Here is a 20,805-nt window from a genome sequence, read left to right on the forward strand (position 1 = left end):
TCTCTGTGCGGAATTGCATTACCAGGATCTCATCTTTCTTTCATCTACTAATCAATTACCCGATGTCACAGATATTGACAAATTCTGTAACTTTCCACTGTAAGTTGAAACTCAGTATCTTTCCACAACTGGTGAGAGGACAATGTTCATTCTGTGGTCCAACAGCCGCATATAGCTAATTAAATGTGTGTTGCACAACCTTAAGTTTGACTCCAGTACCCATTGAACGAGTTTATTGTTTGTGTGTTTAATCTCCCCATACAGATCTCAACTCTGTCCTGCAACAGAGTGGTATATTTTAATAGGACAAAATCTATATCAACAAGAGCAACAAAGTAAAATATGATGAATCATAATCTTTGGAGTGAAATCTACCTTTCTATCAATGTGATGAAGTACTGATACCTTGGGACTACTGAGTGAAAGTCAATTAGAAATTATAACTAACAAGTAACAACATATCATTTAAAAACATGTGCAAATCTTTGTGTAATTTTAAGCAGTTATAGATTTTAAATACATTTGTTGTTATTCTTCACAAAGTGCACAAATAGCCTTCTCAATGACTATTCCATGCTCAATTTTTTTATTAAATCATTTTTAGAGTGGAACTATGCTGCTTGCTGGCAATAGCATGAAGCAGTGTTCATAAGGTTAGTTATTGTATGTGGCCCCTTTTTTATAACCTCATCTTATATCTTTAGGGAAATATTTCTAAATGGATATGTGTATGAAGCTACATCTTGATAGCATAAGAAAAAATCTTTATATGACAATGACTAGAATTAAATTAGGGTATTATAAGGCAATTGTCTTTCATGGCACAGATTTTTCTGGTTGTTTAACATCCACAGGCATCACTGGGAAATTCCATGACATCAGGCTAGTCTGTACTTGTGTGTATAAATGCAGGCCTCTTACTGTGAGTGTGCAATAAACTGCAGGGGACAAATTACAGCTACATCACAACTGATAAATAGCATCGAGCATGGACAGACACATGAATGGTAAGTTTTATGGAAGATTTCATCATTATCAAAGAATGAATAAATTCTATTTTAGTTTACTAAACAAAAGATGTCAGATTAAACAACATTCACCCGTGATGATACATAAGGCACCATTTACTCTCTGGTATATAATTATTTGAAAGAAAAAATCGATTTGTTCCTAAAAAAAAAAGAAACCAATCCTCAGTTTCAATTTCTTCAGCAGTTGATTAATTTGAGGATTAAAAGACAAAGTTTCATCAATTATAATGCCAAGGTATTTATAGTTGAATACAAACTAAATGGGAGCCTTGGATGGTAAAAATAGGTGATTGACTTGCTGGCACTTTCTTTGTGTTAGAAAACATCATCCCCCTTAATTCTATCAGAGTTCAGAACCAATTTGTAGCCTCTCAGTTGAAATATCATGTCAGTTGTTTTAGCATGACATAACTGTATCGTCAGCAAAAAGATGTAAAGAGGCTTCAGAAATGTTTTTACCTAGTTTGTTTATATGAATAGGAAATAAAGCAGGTGCTAATAATGGGCCCTGTGTTTAATGACATTTCAAAAACAGGAGATGAAACCACTGAATTGAACCCTTTGTTTCCGACCAATGGCATTTTTGGAAAAGCCCGTGTCTGTGAGTCTTTGACACAGAGTGGCATGATCTACAGTGTCAAGTGCCTTTGATCTAGGAAAAGTGTTTATTGTGTATTAAATGCACAGTATCAACATGAAGCATCAACTTAATGTGATTTATGTTGATTCCAAGGGACAACTTTTTCTTCTGATTTGGTGCTTTACAACACTGATGCTGATACTCTTGTAAAAATTGATAGCTACCTGTGCGATCCCTTAAAAGAACACACACACACACACATGGTTTAGACTCTCAGGTTGCAGAGGTAAGAGAAAGGCAGTTAGCTGTGAAAAGATATATGCAATCAAAATAGGATTTTATTATTGCATTTACACAAGGACAAATCTATAAATCAAATCAAGCATAAACATTCAAATTTGGCAAAGAATTAGATGGTGACAATCAGATGACTCTACAGTCGACTAAATAAGCTCAACTAAATAAGTTCTTGTCACTTTAATGAATCATATGTGAACACACAATAAATCTGAGGGGATACTTTGGCAGTGAAAGTGAAAATGTCTTACTCAGGTGTTAAGCTGCTTCACTGCCTTTTTTAATTTTCTTTTTTATATAAATTTGATTCAAAAAAATAATTTTGCTCTATTTTGAGTCAGGGCATTTTTTGCAAATAACAACAAAAAATGCAGTAGGACTAGTAAAGCATGTAAATCAAGACAAAGCTGGTACAAGACATGCTGTTGGCATATTTAGCAAAAAACAGCACTCTGGTATGTAACAGTGTAATTCTATCTTCTCTTCTCTAATTTAGTTTAATGTCATATCTACAAGTTACAAGAAATACATATTTGTAATTATGACTCAAATGGCAAAAATTCATTTTTTCCAGCAGTGATCTCCGGTGAAGGTCAGTCCACTGTGATAGAGTCCAGACATCCAGAAAAATACTCTCCAGCTGTGAGTGAAAGTTCTGGGCTGAACGGGTCCGCTGTGAACATCCATGCAGAGAACTTTATCTATCAAGCCATGGAAATTATCATTGACGAGGCAGTGAAAAAGGGAACAAATGTCAAAGAAAAGGTGAAAATGTATTCATCATACTTCGCAGTCTGTTTCATGTACTGTCGATTTCTTCTTCAGGATAGGAAATTGGCTGTCTTTGACAGCGAGATATCTGCCTCTGCTTCACCAGGTTTGTGAGTGGCGATCTCCTGAGCAGCTGAAAGAGCTGTTGGAAATTGAGCTGAAAGATGGAGGAGAGTCTGAGACCAAGATCTTGCAGCGCTGCAGAGATGCCATTAGATACAGCGTCAAGACCGGTGAGTCTTTGCTATAGTGACAATTTGAGTATGAAAGAAACCACAGTTTCAACTGAAGAGATAGGATTTGCAGGTTTGGGTGTCCTCATAACATTTAGCATTTATATGGAAGTTCATTTGCTATTCCCATGTGGTTTATTAGGAATTTGACAGATGTTGGAACTGCTCTGATTAACTGCAGTTACAACCTTGTTTTGAAGCAAAAACATCTCATCTGGTATGATAAAATCAAAGCAGGTGTGCTATCTGAAATAATAAACTGGTGTTTTTTTCTGACGTCGTTGAAATGTATATATTTCAAGGATTCTTCAGATAAGGGACAAGAAATGTGTATATATATATTTTATATATATCAATTTTGGGGGCAAATATTCATGGCAGTGTGGTTTAGTGTCTTGCCTTGGACAGATCAGACCACTCTACCTACTGAGCCATAGTCTCTCTGTTGCTCAATAAGATGTTTTATGAAATTACTTTTCCTGAAAATATTACATATAACATTTTATATATATCACCTCCTTTATTTTCTTCGTTTGTTTTTAATGTTAAAACAATAAAAACTCATTGCTTTGACAAATGAGGCAATAGAAATGTAGATGAGTTGATACTTTTAACAGACTAAATAGAAAAACTGAACAAAGACTGAGTAAGATTTTTATAACTATACAAAAACATGCATCTGACAGTGTTAATGATCTCTGGCAATGTTGACAAAAAGGTGTAGTCAATATTATCGGTTTTGGTCACATTGACAAAATTATCTAACCAAAAGAACAAATATTTAAAAGATCTAACAGGGAGGATAACATATTATTATCTAACATTTTTATAGAAATCTTTAATCTTTGAACATCTTTAAACTATAATCAAAGTGTATTAGCTCACTGGAAAAAAAAAAAAAAGGTTTTGTATGAACGATTTGTTGTTGGACATTTGAATGTTATACAAGGTTCAGCAAAGCAAATGAGACTATAAATACGATTGTTTAAAATAAATGTATAGATTGATAATACCAAGAAATAACATTGGAATAGTTCAAAGGTTATATAAACTTATATTAGCAAGGAATTGTTAACTCTGTCATATCAACAAGTGGTGGCCGTGGCTCTGTGGTTACAGCAGGTCATCCACTAACCAGAAGGTTGGCAGTTCCATTCCCACTCTCACCACTCAAAAAGATTGGTGAAACTGCCAGCTGGAAGGGTGTCAGTCCACCACCTTGTCAGTTCTTAGCATCATGCTCCCTGGGCACTGTGGTTGTCTGTAAAGCATCTGTCTCTATGAGTGTGTGATCCTGTGCATGTGTGTGTCAACAGGTGCCAACCTGGATGAGTTAAAAGCAGAGGATACATTTTGTGTGTATGCATCACAATAAATCTGATCTTAATCTTAAAAAAACACCATCAGAGAGAAAACCTGACAGGGTGGACTTATGATAATGTTGGCAATGTGCAAGTACATGGTAGTCATTTTCTGATTCTTCAGTTTGTAGGTGCCTTCATAACATCACTAAAATGCTGAAATTCAATTCAAATTTCTTTGAATACATGTATTTTCTTTTTTTGCATTTGTTTTTTGGCAGTTTTGTATTGTGATCTCTTGGAGAGGTCAGGAACAAGAACACATATGTTCTAACTACAGAACACTTTTCTTTTATTCATATCATTCACTTTATATGCCATTTTATTCTCTCTGTTACTTCATACAAGACTTATTTTGTCCCAACTCTCAAGAATCAGTCATATATTTAAAAAAAAATAACAATATACATATACATATAAATATCAACTAAGGACTTTTTAACTACTATCCTGACTCAGCTAAAACAGTACTTTCTGCACTCTTACCAATACAGTCGACTGACGAGACATAGCTGAAACATTAACAAGCACCTCAAGGAAATCTAGGAATTAGAGTTCAGCCTCGGCTTGTTCGATATACCGGTACTAAATTGGTACCGGGGTACTGAGGCATTTAAAACGGTTCTATACTGCGCTTGGATGAGACCAGCACTTTTTTTTTTGCGCCACCGCGTGACGTCACCGCATTGTATTTTGAGCCGAGGCGAGCAAGCAGGTGAGCGAGCAGTGTGGAGCGACAGAAAGAGACAGTGTTGCCCTGTGTACGATGTACGATCAATAATCCCAAAAAAAGGCCAAATATACGATAATTTCACCATTCTGTGGTGTTATCGGATGTGGTGTTGCCTGTCGCAACTGTCTGTCGGATTTTTTTGTGAACCCTGAAGGCATTTTCATTTCCATGTTACAAGTTTCAAGCCAATCGTGCTTTTCTATGTGAGCTACGAGGGACGTGCATGCGTTTGCCTCAGACGTTCCTGGAGTAGCAAATGGAGAAGGAGTCTGGCGACAGAGAGAATCAGGGTATCATTCGTTCTCTCCATTTTCAATTGTTTTTTTGTTTTTCATAATAACACCGAAAACGAAAAAATGCCTGGTTTTTCATATTTAACTTTTAGACGAAATGGAAAAACGGGCACCAGGGCAGAATTTGATTTTAATATTCAATTGGTCGGGTTTACGTGACCCGGAAGTTTGGTAAGGCTCCTCAGCCGAGTAAGGTCAAGCTGCAGCCACAGCCCCTACAAACCACGCCCCTACAAACCACGCCTACTACAAACCACGCCCCCAGCTGGCTGTAGAGGCCCACTTTTTGTTAGAAAGTGAACAAAAAGCAAACAAACCAATAATGGGAGCAATTTTAACAAGTTAAAGGTTGATTCACAGTATTAAATGTCTTTCAATGCAAACAATGCGTTTGAAACAAATTTATACAAAGTAATGTAATTAAAAAGATTATATAGGACTGCAGATTTATAAGTATATTTATTTATATAAATGACAGACAAGTTCATTTTAAATTCAATAAAATATTTACAATGATAATAATTAGTAGTAGTTATTTCAATTAAAATAGTTTGTGTCCTCTGTCTGTTTTTCTAAGAGCCACACTGTCACAGAGCTTGGCCTATTACATCACTCTAAGCCAGGTGATGATTTCTTATGGGTCAACAGAAAAGATTGCTGGCCCTTTGACACAAATAAAATGTATTTATTTAGAACTAAATCAAATATTTTGGATTAAGTATACAATTCACAAGACTAGTAAAATAAATATGACCATAAACAAACCTTTAAAATATGTACCGTAAAAGAGAAAAAAGTTCAGACAAATGAAACAGCCAGCAACAACTTTTATTGCCAATAAAATAAAACAAACATTCTCACTTAAACATATTTATAGTTCTACAGCCTCTTCAAAAACTCCTCCGAGTCCAGAGCTCTTCTGAATTGTTCTGCATATGTGTCCATTTTCTGTTGTGCCTCCTTGCTCATGTTTTTGGACATAAAATGGGGGAGCAGCTTTTTCTCACTGATGAGACAAAATTAAATAGCAATTAGTAAAAGGACATTCACGTGGAGAGGCTGTCATAAACAATGTACAAACAATAAAATGTTCACCCTGCCCTTTGATGCCCAGGAGGATGAAAAAGATAACTCGTAGATAAACCAGTTGCGCAAAGTGCTATATGGAATTACTTCGACTTTAAAACAAATGAGTAAGGTGAAGCCATTAACACCGAAGCACCACTGTGCAGACGGTGTGGAAACACTTCCAACTTGGCAAAACACTTAAAGGAAAATACCTGCATAAGAAGTTCAGAGAACAACAGGTAATAACTTATATACTCATGAAAAAAAGCAGAATTCGGCGCTAAAAGCAAGCAACACCAGCCCCCTTCACTCTCCACAAAAGTAGCTCTGGAATGAAATGAAAGTTGCATTGCAATTAGCTACCATTAGAAAAGCCTGTCTTTGTGGTATTTTATTTTATTTACTGATGCATAGTTATAGTTCTAAGATTTTCTATTAAAATAATTAATTAAAGTAATAAAATTTTTGTGTTCTCCTTTTCTTTGGAAAAGTATCAAAGTTTAGAAATACATTGATAACGGTATCTATACAAAAATGTTGGTATCGTGACAACACTAGTTCAGCCACTTGAAAGAAATTCCAACGCAGACTGGACAACTCTTTACAACGGTGCAGAATATCGTTGTAAAGACTGGACAACAAGGGTCAATATGCAATACTACGTGCAATGATTTGTTACATATTCTTTATGGTAAATTAACATTGGTAATAAATGTTGAACAGGTGTAAAACTTCAGATGAATACATTCAACTAAGGCTCTTTGTAGCACATACAGTCTTATAGTTGTTTATCTATATCATACTAGGTCATCCACATTTCTTTAACCAGCTGTTTGGAGGGATGGAGCCATATTCCATGGTGGCAAGTTTCATCACTGAAGCAATCAAAACCAGTGTGTGAGTCATCCAAAGCATTGTAATAAGTTACACATTTAAAGCTTTCAAATCCAGCTGCTCTGTTTCATATCGATCAGACCTTGATCACATAATGTCTCCCCATGTATATGATTTCCATCAGATACACATATGAGGTGGCTCCAGTCTTCACCCTAATTGAAGATGCTGTGCTGAGGAAAATGATGGAGTTGATTGGCTGGCTTGGCTCATTACTTCTCTAACTGTTTGAATCCTTATGATTGGGGTCTCATTGTTGAGGTGAGTCATTTATCATTTTTTTTGTATCTCTTCCCAGGTGGTTCAATATCAAACATGTATGCTGTGAATTTAGCCAGATACCGTTACTGCCCAAATATTAAAGAGGATGGGCTCTATGCTGCTTCACGACTTGTTATATTAACATCACAGGAGGTATGTCTTTACAGGAATTTGTCAAATGATGAGGATAGGGGTTTTTTAATTGTTAAGACTAGTACAAATATGAAGTAAATATGTACAATATATATGTACATATATTAGTAAGTGTGCAAGGACATTTAATATTCAGTAAGATTATTAATGAACACTAGAAAATTTCTGAAGAAATTTTGATGGGTACCAAGCTACTTCCCGTCGTGATGGAGGCCGTGCTGTGCTGAGAGAGCTGCTTGTAGCCAGTCAAGCATTAGATATTACAAATCCAGTCTGAAATATGAGATTCTGGATTGTTATGGTGAAACCTGCCTGCTTTAGACAATATGAGTGAAGTTAACCACACAGAAGGACAGCCTAAGCCAGACAGACACAGAGGAGGACAGACTGTGCCCCCTGAGCTGTTTCAATGGATTTATAAGTCACAGATGAAAACAAAATTGTCCTGATAATAGCAAAAAGGTCTCCTAAAGACAGTTATGTCATTTATATTAAGGTCCTGTGTAGAATACAGGTTTTATGGCAGTTTGAACACAGCCCTCATTATCAACTTAAAGGAGAAATAGAGAACCTATTTATAATGGAAATGTGTGATTTAGCTCTGAATCTGAGGTGATTTGAGAGAAAAGCATAAGTTCCAGCACAAAGATGGTAAGAAGACATAAATAGCTCAATTTTTAATTAGAATTTATGCAGGTTTAAGAGAAATTGTGGATATTAGAGAGGTTAAAGCCTGTTATTAGTGTGGAGGCTGAGTGGTTTCTGTGGATTCCCCTGTATATCTAATGGAGAGGGACTGTGGTGTTTCTTTTGACATTTTGTATTGGCAGCGCACATAACACAGGCTGTCTCCTGTGTTATGATAATATACTAATATCTCCTGAATGGTGTTATTAGTTGGAACTACAGCCCACTGAGAGACAGAGGCTGTCATGTTATATTGTATTAGGAGCACACAATACAGGCTGGCATAAAGCTGTTACAATAGGCCAGCCTTGTTGGTTCTGCCCTCATCAGCTGTATTAGAACAGTGCAGCCATCTTGGCTCTGGCCCCTCATTAGTTGCTATGGGCAACAGCTGCGTGTGCCAACTATCAAATCTGCACCTCACTTTGTCCCCTTAAAATCATGGGTTTTAATAATGAAGCACAAGTCTGGAACAAACGGTCGCTGTTCGAAAAGTAGAAGTCGTATCCGAATGATTCTTGCACCGTGTGCGCCAGAAGGGACGGGGGAAGCCAGCGGTGTCATTTTTATTCTGCTCCTGTGTGTGGCTTGTTTTTTTATGGCAGTTTTAAAATGTGTCTTTCACACTGATTTCATGGCTCGGCATGTTTATAATGGAAAAGTATGGGAGCTGGAATGCGCCTCTCTGCGCTTACAGGTGATTTATGAGAAATCTGTGGGGCCAAGCTCAATGAGAGTGACTTTGGGTGAAAGAGGACTATAATACCTACGTTTTGATGTAATATTTGTGTCGATCAGAAATTTGTTTGAGGAAGTTTTTTTTTATCATTGTGAGATATTGAGTGTGAGAGGCATGAGATGAGGTCCTCTGGCTACCTAAAACATAAACTGCCGTTGTGTCAAAGCTGTATAAGCTATCAATAAGCCCTTTACCACAGTTAAAGTTGAGTCTTTCCTGTCACATACAAACTTTGAATGATGTGTCTGTGATGCTGTATGGCTGAGTTAGGAGGCCTCCAAGGGGACAGACTGATTACAACCGATTATCAAATTATCATATATTTGCCCTTTTTTGGGATTATTGATCGTACATCGTACACAGGGCAAAATTATCGTACACCTGGCAACACTGTCTCCCTCTGTCGCTCCACACTGCTCGCTTACCTGCTAGCTCGCCTCAGCTAGGACTACTGTGCTTGATCATGGATTTGATGAAATACAGACTACTGAATGTAGCATGCAGTCTGATCTAGACGAACATATCTTGGAATGCTTCAGGAAGGTGCTGCTGCAGAAAAATCACGTTTCCAAAACTCAAAATCCTAATGGCTGTATAATTTTGTCTGACTGGATGGTGTACAAATGTATGTGTCACAGTCATATTTCCAATAAACAGGTATTATGGAGCTGGTCTAGTGGCGATCATAAAATCTGGAGCTGTTACTGACAAATCTAAGCTTGCCTGTTAAAGTGCAAAAGTTAGAAATTATTCTTTTAACTGTCAATACAGAAAGGGTGAGTGTTAATGTCGAGTTCTGGAGCTCTTGTGTTTGGCTCGTGGCTCAGAGCTGCAATGCTCCATGTAGCCGGAGGCTAGAAAGCATCCAGAAGCACTGTTGCCATCTGGTTGGTTGAGACCATATTCTGAGATATTGTCAGAGATGCCGTCATTGTTGTCTCACACGTCAATGTGGGGCCATTCTGGGCCATAGTTTCTGAGTATGGTTTGGGGCTCTGTCTGTGTTGTGAATGCATTCTTAGGTTGTGGATATGATGATTATGTTCAGTGTCCCAGCGTGGCTTTTTGTCTCCCCCCTTCGATCTGTTGTGAGGGTGACACTTGGAAGCCGTAGGTTTGTGAGACCGTTTAATGCTTGAGCTGGCAGGCTCAGTGGTTTTCATGACTGTCTTGGAAGAGACAGCAGTTTCCCAGACCATCTGTGTCATTTTCAGGTTGTGTAAGAATAAGGACTTGAAGGTTGGATTATCTTCTCAGCCTGGTGCATTCTTATCTTGGAAGGATGCGTGTCTCAAATGTTTATAATATTCTCTGATATGCTCACAGCAGGAATGTTTCACCTGTTGGGCTGCAACCATGGCTGTGATCTCAACAGCAGAAGAGAAGAATTAATCTCTCATTGCCTGACGGAGCTCATTGTAGTCAGTTCTGACCTCCCTATAGGGTGCATGTGGAAGTTCAATTAGAGGGAAATATAAGTCAATGGAATAACTGACAGTGTTACAATCACATTCGTCTGGTTCATTGTTCTTGTAAATTAATCTTCCTCACACACCAGAGTAATGCCTAGTTTATGCTTCTGCGTCACGTCGACCGTGTAGGTTGTGACGTTGTCATTGAGCGTCTGAAGCTCTGCGTCGAGGGAACACGTTGCTCTGCAGTTCACCATGCTGGTAGGTGGGTGTGGCTGTGTGTTTGTGTGGTTTCAGGGGTTATAGCTGAATCCTTGCTTTTTCTTCCAGTCACAGTTAACAACAGTAAACAATGGCAACTGAAGTGAAGCAGCTGTATTTGCAGTTGGAGCTCATCAATATTAAAGAACAAATGCTTATATTGCAAATGTTGAAGCGCAGGCTCTGTTCGCAGCCTCGACCACTAAACCGGTCGAGGCTGGGAACGGGTGAATTTACAACACTGGTTCACCCACTGAGGGACCTGGATGAACAAATGCACTTTCGATACTTTCGAATGTCGACGGGATGATTTGACGAGCTTCTTCGCCGTATATGGCCATTAAGATCAGAAAAAGCAAGTGCTGGACATTACTATCTAAGCGGACCAATTACAGCCCTTGCAGTCCGAGTCGAGGCATACTTAGGATTTGTTGGAGGTGCACGTCAGGCTACGGCGTAGGTACGCATAAACTAAGCTTAAGTCATGGAGTTCCACAGGGTTCTGCGCTTGGAGCAATTCTTTTCACTTTGTACATGCTTCCATTAGGTGGCATAAATTTCCATTTCTATGCTGATGATACTCAGCTGTACTTATCTATCAAACCAGATGAACCCAATATGTTTGTTAATACTACAAGCATGTCTTAAAGACATAAAGACCCGAATGACTCAGAACTGTCTGCTTCTAAATTCAGACAAAACTGAAGTCGTTATCTTTGGACCTGAGCCCTTCAGGGAGAAATTGTCTGTTCTGTTATTGTATTTCTTATGAAGCATCGTCAGTATGTAATTTCATAATATTGTCTTTTGTTGAATTAGTGAGTTATTTATTGTTTTAAGAGTTGTTTGGTGTATCTGAGGACAATATTATTTCTGTGAATATTGGTACGTAAAATATGTACTTAGCTAATTCACAGATTAATTTACAGTTTAGATTATGTTTATTAAACAGTAAACAGTATGAGTGAAAACACATTTAAACTCAACAGGTTGCTTTGTTGATAGATTTAAACAATAAGTAAGCAGTTCATATGTAAGCGTGAAGGAATTAAAAAATTAAAGAAGGAGTAATTTGATTTCTGATTAAAGTGTGGTACAGTATGATGTATTACCAAGACTATATATTGTATAAGAAGCACATTTTGTAAGCATGTTTCTTTTTTGTCTGTTCTCAGTTTCACCCCTTTTTAGTCAATAAACCTGTGGACAAACTGATGACTGTCTTTGTTTTCTGAGTTTTGATGAACGAAAGGTGTTTATCTTACTGCCGAGTTATATTCGGAACATATAACGAGGGCGGCACATTGTCTATCTATAAAATTACTCTATGTGGTATTTCCTTTACTTCTCGTACTACAGTGAGGAACCTTGGAGTTATTTTTTTTACCAGAATTTATCATTTGACGCACATATAAAACTGGTTTCTAGGACTGCCTTCTTTCACCTTCGTAATATTGCTAAAATCAGGAACATCCTGTCTCAGGGTGATGCAGAGAAACTAGTTCATGCATTTGTTACTTCAAGATTGGACTACTGTAATTCCTTATTATTGGGCTGTCCCACAGATTCTCTGAAAAGCCTCCAGCTGATCCAAAATGCTGCAGCCAGAGCTCTGATGAGAACTAACAGGAGAGATCATGTTTCTCCAGTTTTAGCTTCTCTTCATTGGCTCCCTGTTAAATTCAGAATAGAATTTAAGATTCTTCTCCTCACATATAAAGCTCTTAATGACCATGCGCCATCATATCTTAAAGATCTCATAGTTTATAGATAGTTTCCCAACAGAGCACTTCACCCAAACTGCAGGTTTACTCGTGGTCCCTTGAGTTTAGCTGGCAAAAAATCGTATTATCTATATTTTACAAGAAAAATTTACTCATATTTACAAATTTACAAATATTTAAGACTGTGATAAATGAAAACAAAATACATTTAATTTAATTCAATCTATGTACAATAGTAAAAGATTTTTGTTGCTCTCTTTCAGGGTCATTACTCGATCTCTAAAGCAGCAGCTTTGCTGGGATTTGGCACTAAGAATGTTTATGTGGTGTCATCTGATAAGAGGTAAACTGTCTTTGAAACACTTTTTAATCCTACCTGATATCCTGGTTCTTTATCTGTCAACAGTGAGGCCTGATTTAATTAGCCTCATCTTTAAATATTTTTCATCAGCAAATTGTCTTTTACAGACTGATGAATTTCTGCAGTTTTTTGGTGTAAGACGGTTGCAGCTATTGTTCCAAGACTAGAATGTTGACTTTTGTTGATGTCTGTAATTGTTTTTTTATGTGTATATGTATATATATATATATATATATATACATATACACACACGTACACACATTAAAAAAATATTTAACTTTACACTCGCCCTTCTTGGATGGTGTCCTTCCTTCAAGCTCAGACCTCAACCTGATGCCTGGGAGCTTGAGAGTTCTACACAGTATCTTAGGTGTTCCTAGAACTACGCCCTTCTGGACAGAGATCTCTGATATTCCAAGGATCTGCTGGAGCCATTCTCCCAGTTTGGAGGTCACGGCCCTGAGTGCTCTGATTACCACGGGTACCACTGCTGCCTTCATTTTCCACATCTTTTCAACCTCCGCTGTCAGCCCTTGGTATTCAAGCTTTTCGTGTTCCTTCTTCTTGATGTTGCTGTCACTTAGAATTACTACATCTATCACTACTGCCTTCTTCTGTAGTTTGTCGACCACTATACTATGTCCGTTTGGCCATCACCTGCTTATCAGTCCGATAAGCAGGTGGAATTCCAACAGGATCTTAGCTCTGTCATTCTCCCCTACCTTTGGAGGTGTCTCCCATTTTGACTTTGGAACTTCTAATCCATACTTGGCACAGATGCTCCTTTACAATATTCCTGGTTATGGCGTTTCATTTACGTCATACCTGCCTGCATCTTACACCCCGCTACTATGTGCTGGACTGTCTCAGAAGCCTCTTTGCACAACCCACACCTTGGGTCCTGTCTGATGTGGTAGACCCCGGTCATCTTGACCTGCCATGATTAGTGCTTCTGTGCTGTCTTTCAAATCAGCTCTTTATATCTCCATAAGCACATAACATACATCATAATGCACCCACAAGTCTTTTCTCTCACACTGTGCTAACATCTGACTCAATTGAATTTCTGTAGTGTAGTCTTTATTCTTAACTGGTAGGTAAACAACTCTTAAGGGTCTATTTACTATAGTAGAGAGTGCAAGCAATGTTCTACTTAGCTCCCCAAGTTAAAAAATCTTGTAAACATGTCATATATTATCATGCTTAGCCTCTGAAAATATTATAAAACATGTTAAAATCATAGAAAAAGCTTTATTTAGATAGAACTGCATGCTTGAATATAAATCATATTACAAATTTTCCAGGAGTTGCACAATTTAGTTTTGAGTGAGTTTTTGTGAATATGAAAATTAAATGAGGACATTCTTCAAACTCCTGACTCACAAACTGACCTAGAGTGCTTGTTTAGAAAGTAAATAAATAGTATATTTTTGTGATAATACAAATTATTCAATGCTCATTTTTGATCATAAACTGTAGGTTTTGTGTATTCTAGGGGAAAGATGATTCCCTCTGCCCTGGAAGAGAAAATACAGCTCGCAAAAAGTGAGGTGAGGGGCCCAGCTTATTTTCAAAGGCTTGATTTAAAGAGACTTGTGTCATGACTTTTAAATACAATCGCAATATGTGTGTGTGTGTGTGTGTGTGTGTCTGTGTGTGCGCGTGCATGTGCTTAGGGTGCAGTTCCTATTATGGTAAATGCCACAGCGTTTGGAGCATTTGATCCCATTGATGAAATTGCAAACATTTGTGAGAAGCACAACCTGTGGCTGCATGTGGATGTGAGTTCCTGTATCAGTTCTCTACCACAGTCTCCGCTTTGTCACCATCAGCATTCAACATTATATTCTTCTTTTTTTCAGGCTTGTTGGGGAGGTGCCACTCTTGTGTCTATGAAGCACAAACATCTGTTAAAGGGCATCCAGAGGTAAAAAATGATTTCATACTGAAATTGTCTAAAATCTAAATACATCATTTCATCTCCTAATCTTTTCATATCTTGAATTTTAGTGTGTATCTATCTCTTTAGTTTTGTCTCATGGACGATTTTTTTAAACTCTTAATATTGATTTAGTCTAAAGTATGGGATTCTACACTGGTTGTAAATCCCTACAATGTCTATTGTGTCTGAAAAGAGCTAATTCTGTTGCCTGGAACCCTCTTATGATGATGGTGAGTCTGCAGTGTTCAGCTTTCCTGGTCAGAGACAAAACGGTAAGGAAAACTAATTTGATAACTCATTCTCTGTACAGAAATACACAAACTATCAGCAGTAAAGCCAGTAACCAGTGATATTTAGCAGTGTCGCGCAGCATGATTTAGCTCCTCTGTCATTGGAGGACATAATCTTTGCAGTATCAATATAAAAATAACATTTTTAAAATCTTTTTTAGAGTCTCCTCCAACGCTGCCACTCTGCTCGGGCCTCCTACCTCTTCCAGCAGGATAAGTTTTATGATATAAGCTATGACACAGGGGACAAGTCATTTCAGTGCAGCAGAAAGCCAGACGCCTTCAAGTTCTGGCTCATGTGGAAAGCTTTGGGAACCAGAGAGCAAAGGGTTGTCAGAGCCTTGGCTATGGCCAGGTTAGTTTGAGGAAACTAACAAGGGATGAGAGTTGGGGATCTTTCGAGCACATGGTGGTGGGTTAGTCATGTGCATTAAACAATGTTTGTCTGCAAGCACAACATAAATTATTGATAACAGCAAGTGTTGGAAAATCACCAGTAGTTAGATTTTACTCCAGCGATAAAGCCAAAACCAAGTAGACATTTGTGATTTTTACTAAACTGTTCTATCAACTATTGATATTGTGCCAAAATATTATGTATGAACCATGAAGTGAGATAACTTTTCATCAAGGTCCATCACTTGTTAAAGTATTCATTTGCCTGGTGTTTTGATTTGTTAACAAATAAAAATAAATTTCATTCCCATCAGCCTCAGCTGTACTTTGCGAACTATCTGCCTAACAGCAGCATGCTGGAATAGTCTTTGAGGGTATGTAAGGATGCTAAACTTACTATTTTGTGCAAAGTACAATCACAGATGAGGTGAGCCTGTGAGGAGCATTCATGGTAAAATTTCATGCAAATGTGAATCAGCTAAATAAAAAAAAGCCTGTCTCCATCCATTGTTGACTTGGTGAATAATCAAGATGTATGGGAGATTATGTTGCTGGTATAAAACATATGTTTGTTTGAGAGAGAATATGGATTTTACTTCCACTTTGTTGCTTTTGTTATGTCAGATCACCAAGCATGAAAACATGTTTTTAAGATCACAAGATAAGCATTTTCTGACTTTTTATGCTGTGTGGAAATGCACCTAATTACGGAAAGTCCGGGCAAGTAACATGCATGTATGCATACTGCTGTGGGTTGCAGTATTTGGAATGCAATATGTGCTAAACTCTGATTTATACAAAATGCTGAAAATTAATGTGTATTTTTTTGCAGGTATCTTGCGCAAGAGATCATGAAAAAAGAAGGATTTCAACTGTTAATGCAGGTATGTGCAAGCAAAGTCATGATTTCTGACATTATTACTTATCATGCTGATATTTGGCTCATTTAATCGTTTGAAAGGCTCTCTAAAATCATACAAGTGCTGATTGTTATTAGGTCTCTGTCACATTTCATTATGCAGTTTCATGTTTTGTAACTTTTTTTCTCTACAGCCTGAATATACAAATGTTTGCTTCCGGTACAATCCCCTCCAGTCTGAGGAACCTTCCAGATGGTCCTGAGCTCTGGAAAAAAATGCACATAGTAAGGAATCAATCAAACATGCTGACATGGGAAGTTTATTTAAATTTCAGTATGCTCAGTTTGTGCAATGCTATCCATCCATCATCTGCCGCTTATCCGGGGGTCGGGTCGCGGGGGCAGCAGCTTGAGCAGAGAAACCCAGACGTCCCTGTCCCCGGCCACTTCCTCAAGCTCTTCCGGGGGGACCCCGAGGCGTTCCCAGGCCAGCCGAGAGACATAGGCTACCCAGCTCACATAGCACCCGACCCCCTTGGCCCCTCCCACGGGTGGTGAGCCCGTCGGAAGGGGGACCCACGTCATGATTTCGGGCTATGCCCGACCGAGCCCCATGGGCACAGGCCCGGCCACCAGGCGCCCGCTGCCGGGCCCCACCCCCCGGGGGGAGGCCCCGGTGTCCCATATCCGGGCAAGGGATGACGCGATCCAAATTTCTTACTCATCATAAGGAGTCTTTTGAGCTGTTCTTTGTCTGGTCCCTCATCTAGGATCTCTTTGCCTTGGGTGACCCTACCAGGGGCTTAAAGCCCCGGGCAACATAGCTCCCAGACTCATTGGGGCACGCAAACTCCCCCACCACGATAAGGTGACAGCTCATTCATTCACAGCATTTGAATTATCATAATACCTGAATCCTTGCAATGAATTCTGCATTGGTGAATGAACACAGACAGTGGTAAGCCATTGCATTGTCTCCCCTCCTCTTGCAGGTGGCCCCAGTTGTGAAAAAGCGCATGATGGAGACAGGCAGCTTGATGTTAGGCTACCAAACCCATGAGGACAACCCCAACTTTTTCAGGATGGTAGTCATCAGTCCTCAGGTCAGCAGGAAGGACTTGGACTTTGTCCTGGAGGAAATACACAACCTGGACAAGGACTTGCGATGAATGACGAAAGTGTACGATGAGCTTTTCATTCATCTGTCATAGATAGACAAGTGAAAAATAGATGTTCTAATTAATGCCCATTCCTTTACATCCAGACAGTTTACATAGATAAATGATGAATTCTACATGTTTGAATACAACCGCTGTCTACAGAAATTAATAAAGACAAACATGAATCAAAGCAGATGTTTTTTCAACATGAGCGCAAAGTTTAGTATTCTGTACACACTTTATACCACTGTGTCTGAGATGTTCGTCATTGCCTGGACAGAGAACATTCTGACCCTAAACAATATGTGGTTTGAGCAGTGCTCTCTCCCACATATACATTAATCTTTTTGCATGATTTTTTTTTTTGCTTTTTTGTTTGTTGTATGATAACTGAATAACCAATGTTTCCATTTTGGCAATAATTGTATTATCTGTGTGTCCAATTGCTTTAGTTGTATTTTTGCGTGGATTTGTTTTTTTCCTTTTGTCTGTGCAAACTTTTTTAAAAGCTTAAGCATTCACAGTCATTTGAAAAAGAAAGTACACTGTCTTTCAAGGTTTTACACATCAAGGAATAATAAAAATCATCATGCTCAAACCGTGGTCCTTATTAGGTGTAAATAACAACCTTGTGAGAGCAAGAGCACATGATATATTAGTGTGATAGACACACAATTTCTAACTGCTTAGTTGAGTAGCTGCCAGGTCCTGCTAATCAAACACACTTGATTAGTTGGTCAGCAAGTGTGACCACCTTTAATGCAAGAGTTTTTTCAGTTTGCTTGTCTAAAGCTTTCAGGTGTGTGTATGTTGACACTATGCCAAGCAGGAAAGAAATCAGTGCTGATCTTAGAGATACAACTGTTGCTGTCTATCAGTCTGGGAAGGTTTATAAGGCCATTTCCAAATAAATAGTTCAACATTCTACAGACCAATGTAGAAATGTTTGACCATATAGCACCATACCATGTTGGTTGAAAACCAGACATGGCTTATCAGCACAAGCCTCATACAAACTGTTGCAGTGATAGATGTGATTATTTCATCTTGTTTTACAACCACAGGACGCAGGCTCCTTACAGTCATTGAGTCAGTTCAGTTCAGTTTATTTATATAGCACCAAATCACAACAAATGTAATTTCAAGGCACTTCAACGATACAGTCCAATTCAAGCCAATTAGAGTACAATTCATTGTAATATTAATCCAATCAAATACAATTAATTACGTTCACAAATTCACAAAGCCAATTCAAAAACAATTTCCCAGCTACGGAAACCAACAGATTTCACCAAAACTTCACCAATCTTTCATCCTGACCACGTCCTGACCATGGTGACTGTGGAGAGAAACAACAGCCTTTTAAACAGGAAGAAACCTCTGGCAGGGTTAGAAAATCAAGATTTTGGACTCCGCCATCCATTATTATTATTATTATTAGTAGTAGTAGTATTAGTATTAGTATTAGTATTAGTATTTTTATTATTAGTAGTAGTAGTAGTAGTAGTATCAATAATTAATCATATTATTAATATAAATTATTAAGCATATTATATCCCCCCTCCACAGTTAACAAATACCAGTTAACTATAAATGTAAAGTTATTTGATGTGAATATGTTATAAATTGTCACGTTTTAGGTTTTGATTCATGTCTTGTCTCGTCATTTCCTGTTTTATTTTGAAATATTAACTTCCCTCTCGTTTCAGGTATCTTGCTCTTCCTCCTGTCAAGCGTCTGATTGTCTTCCCTGATTCCAAAGTGTTTCCACCTGTTCCCCTTGGCTCCTCTTGTGTTCAAATAGTCTGCATCTCCCTTGTCTTGTGCCAGTATGCTGCAACCTGTTACGTGCCTCACTCTAGCGTTCTTGTCCCACAGTAAACCACAGCCTTCAATCCAAGAGCCTGTAGTAGAGCGATCCTCCTACAGTGCTATCTTTTGTTGTAAGTTTTTTCCATAGCCTTAGTTTAGTCACGGTAAGTTCCATAGCCTGTTTTGTTCCTCCCTTAAGGAGTGATTTTGATTTTCATTAAGGTTTAATAGAACCTCCATTAGTGGAGTGTTACGTCTTTGATTTGTTATTAATGTTTCTTAGAGCCTCCATTAGAAGGAGAGTTTTTGTTTCTTATAAAGTTTCATAGTGCCTCTGTTTTTGCGAGAGCGTCTTTTGTTTTGTCCGCCTCACTAGGAGAGCATGTAAAGTTAATTTGTAATCTTTAATAGCCTTTTCTGTTTTCATCCTAGAGTGGAGAGAGTTTGTGGTTTTTGATAAGTTTCATAGCTGCACCCTCCTCAACATAGTTATTGAGGAGAGTGCCTCAGGATTTTCATAGCCCTTTGTTTTGGATATCCTCAACTTGTTAAAATTTTGGACTCCGCCATCCGTTATTCAAGAGAGTCAATGCACACTCCATTTATTATTATAAAGTAATAATAAAGACAAACCCCTGGGTTTAGGGTTAGGATTAAATTATGGTTATAATAAACTTCCAGCTGAAGTCTTTCTGTGTGGTGTTTGGATGTTCTCCCCGTGTATGCGTGGGTTCTCTCCGGGTACTCCGCCTTCCTACCACTGTCCTAAAATATGCATGTTAGGTTAATTGGTGACTACAATTGTCCTTAGGAGTGAGCGTGTGTGGTTGTTTGTCTCTGTGTGGCCCTGTGATGGACTGGCGACCTGTCCAGGGTGTAACCCGCCTCTTGCCCAATGACTGCTGGGATAGGCTCCAGCCCCAACCGACAGATTAAACGGGTATAGAAAATGGATGGACGGTCAGGGTTAGCTTATGGGAAAGGTTATGACAAAAGAATAGATACCTTGTATATGAAGGATAATTGGGAGTATTTCCATATTGTAAAGTCAAATTTATTTGTAGCACATTTCATGTACAAAACAATTCAAAGTGCTTTACATAAATAAAAGCATTGCAGCAGGGAGCAGAAAAAGCATTAAAAATATGTAAAAGAATAGAAATAGAAATAAAATAATTAAAATGAATAAAAACAAGCAACAGTCTAGATAAGTTGATAAAGATAAAGATACCGTGAAGATTTCATGCATAGACACATGAGAATAGAAATGTTTTTAACCTGGATTTAAAAATGTCATTTGGTGGCAGTTTAATCTCCTCTGGCAGTTTGTTCCACTTGTTTGCACCATAACAGCTAAATGCTGCTTCTCCAGGTTTAGTCTGGACTCTGGACTGGACCAGCTGACCTGAGTCCTTGGATCTAAGAGCTCTGCTGGGTTTATATTCTCTGAACATATCACAGATGTATTTTGGGCTTAAACCGTAGTG

The 20,805-nt window shown here is 38.2% G+C and overlaps 1 protein-coding gene across 1 annotated transcript; it reads left to right on the forward strand.

Moving 5' to 3' along the window:
- The first annotated feature begins 918 nt into the window (after positions 1-918).
- On the forward strand, positions 919-17,542 carry LOC140316918 (acidic amino acid decarboxylase GADL1-like). Its single transcript, XM_072394993.1, is given in 16 exon segments — positions 919-1,007; positions 2,483-2,673; positions 2,786-2,912; positions 7,174-7,264; positions 7,386-7,474; positions 7,551-7,675; positions 12,762-12,841; positions 14,355-14,409; positions 14,536-14,640; positions 14,722-14,786; positions 14,995-15,073; positions 15,253-15,446; positions 16,320-16,371; positions 16,541-16,570; positions 16,572-16,631; positions 17,339-17,542. Coding segments are annotated over 16 exon segments (1,539 nt in total). The 5' UTR covers positions 919-988; the 3' UTR covers positions 17,516-17,542.
- Positions 17,543-20,805: the final 3,263 nt, after the last annotated feature.

The sequence above is a fragment of the Leuresthes tenuis genome, unplaced genomic scaffold, assembly GCF_036924035.1.
Source record: "Leuresthes tenuis unplaced genomic scaffold, fLeuTen1.0.hap1 SCAF_10, whole genome shotgun sequence".
Classification (NCBI taxonomy): Eukaryota; Metazoa; Chordata; class Actinopteri; order Atheriniformes; family Atherinopsidae; genus Leuresthes; species Leuresthes tenuis.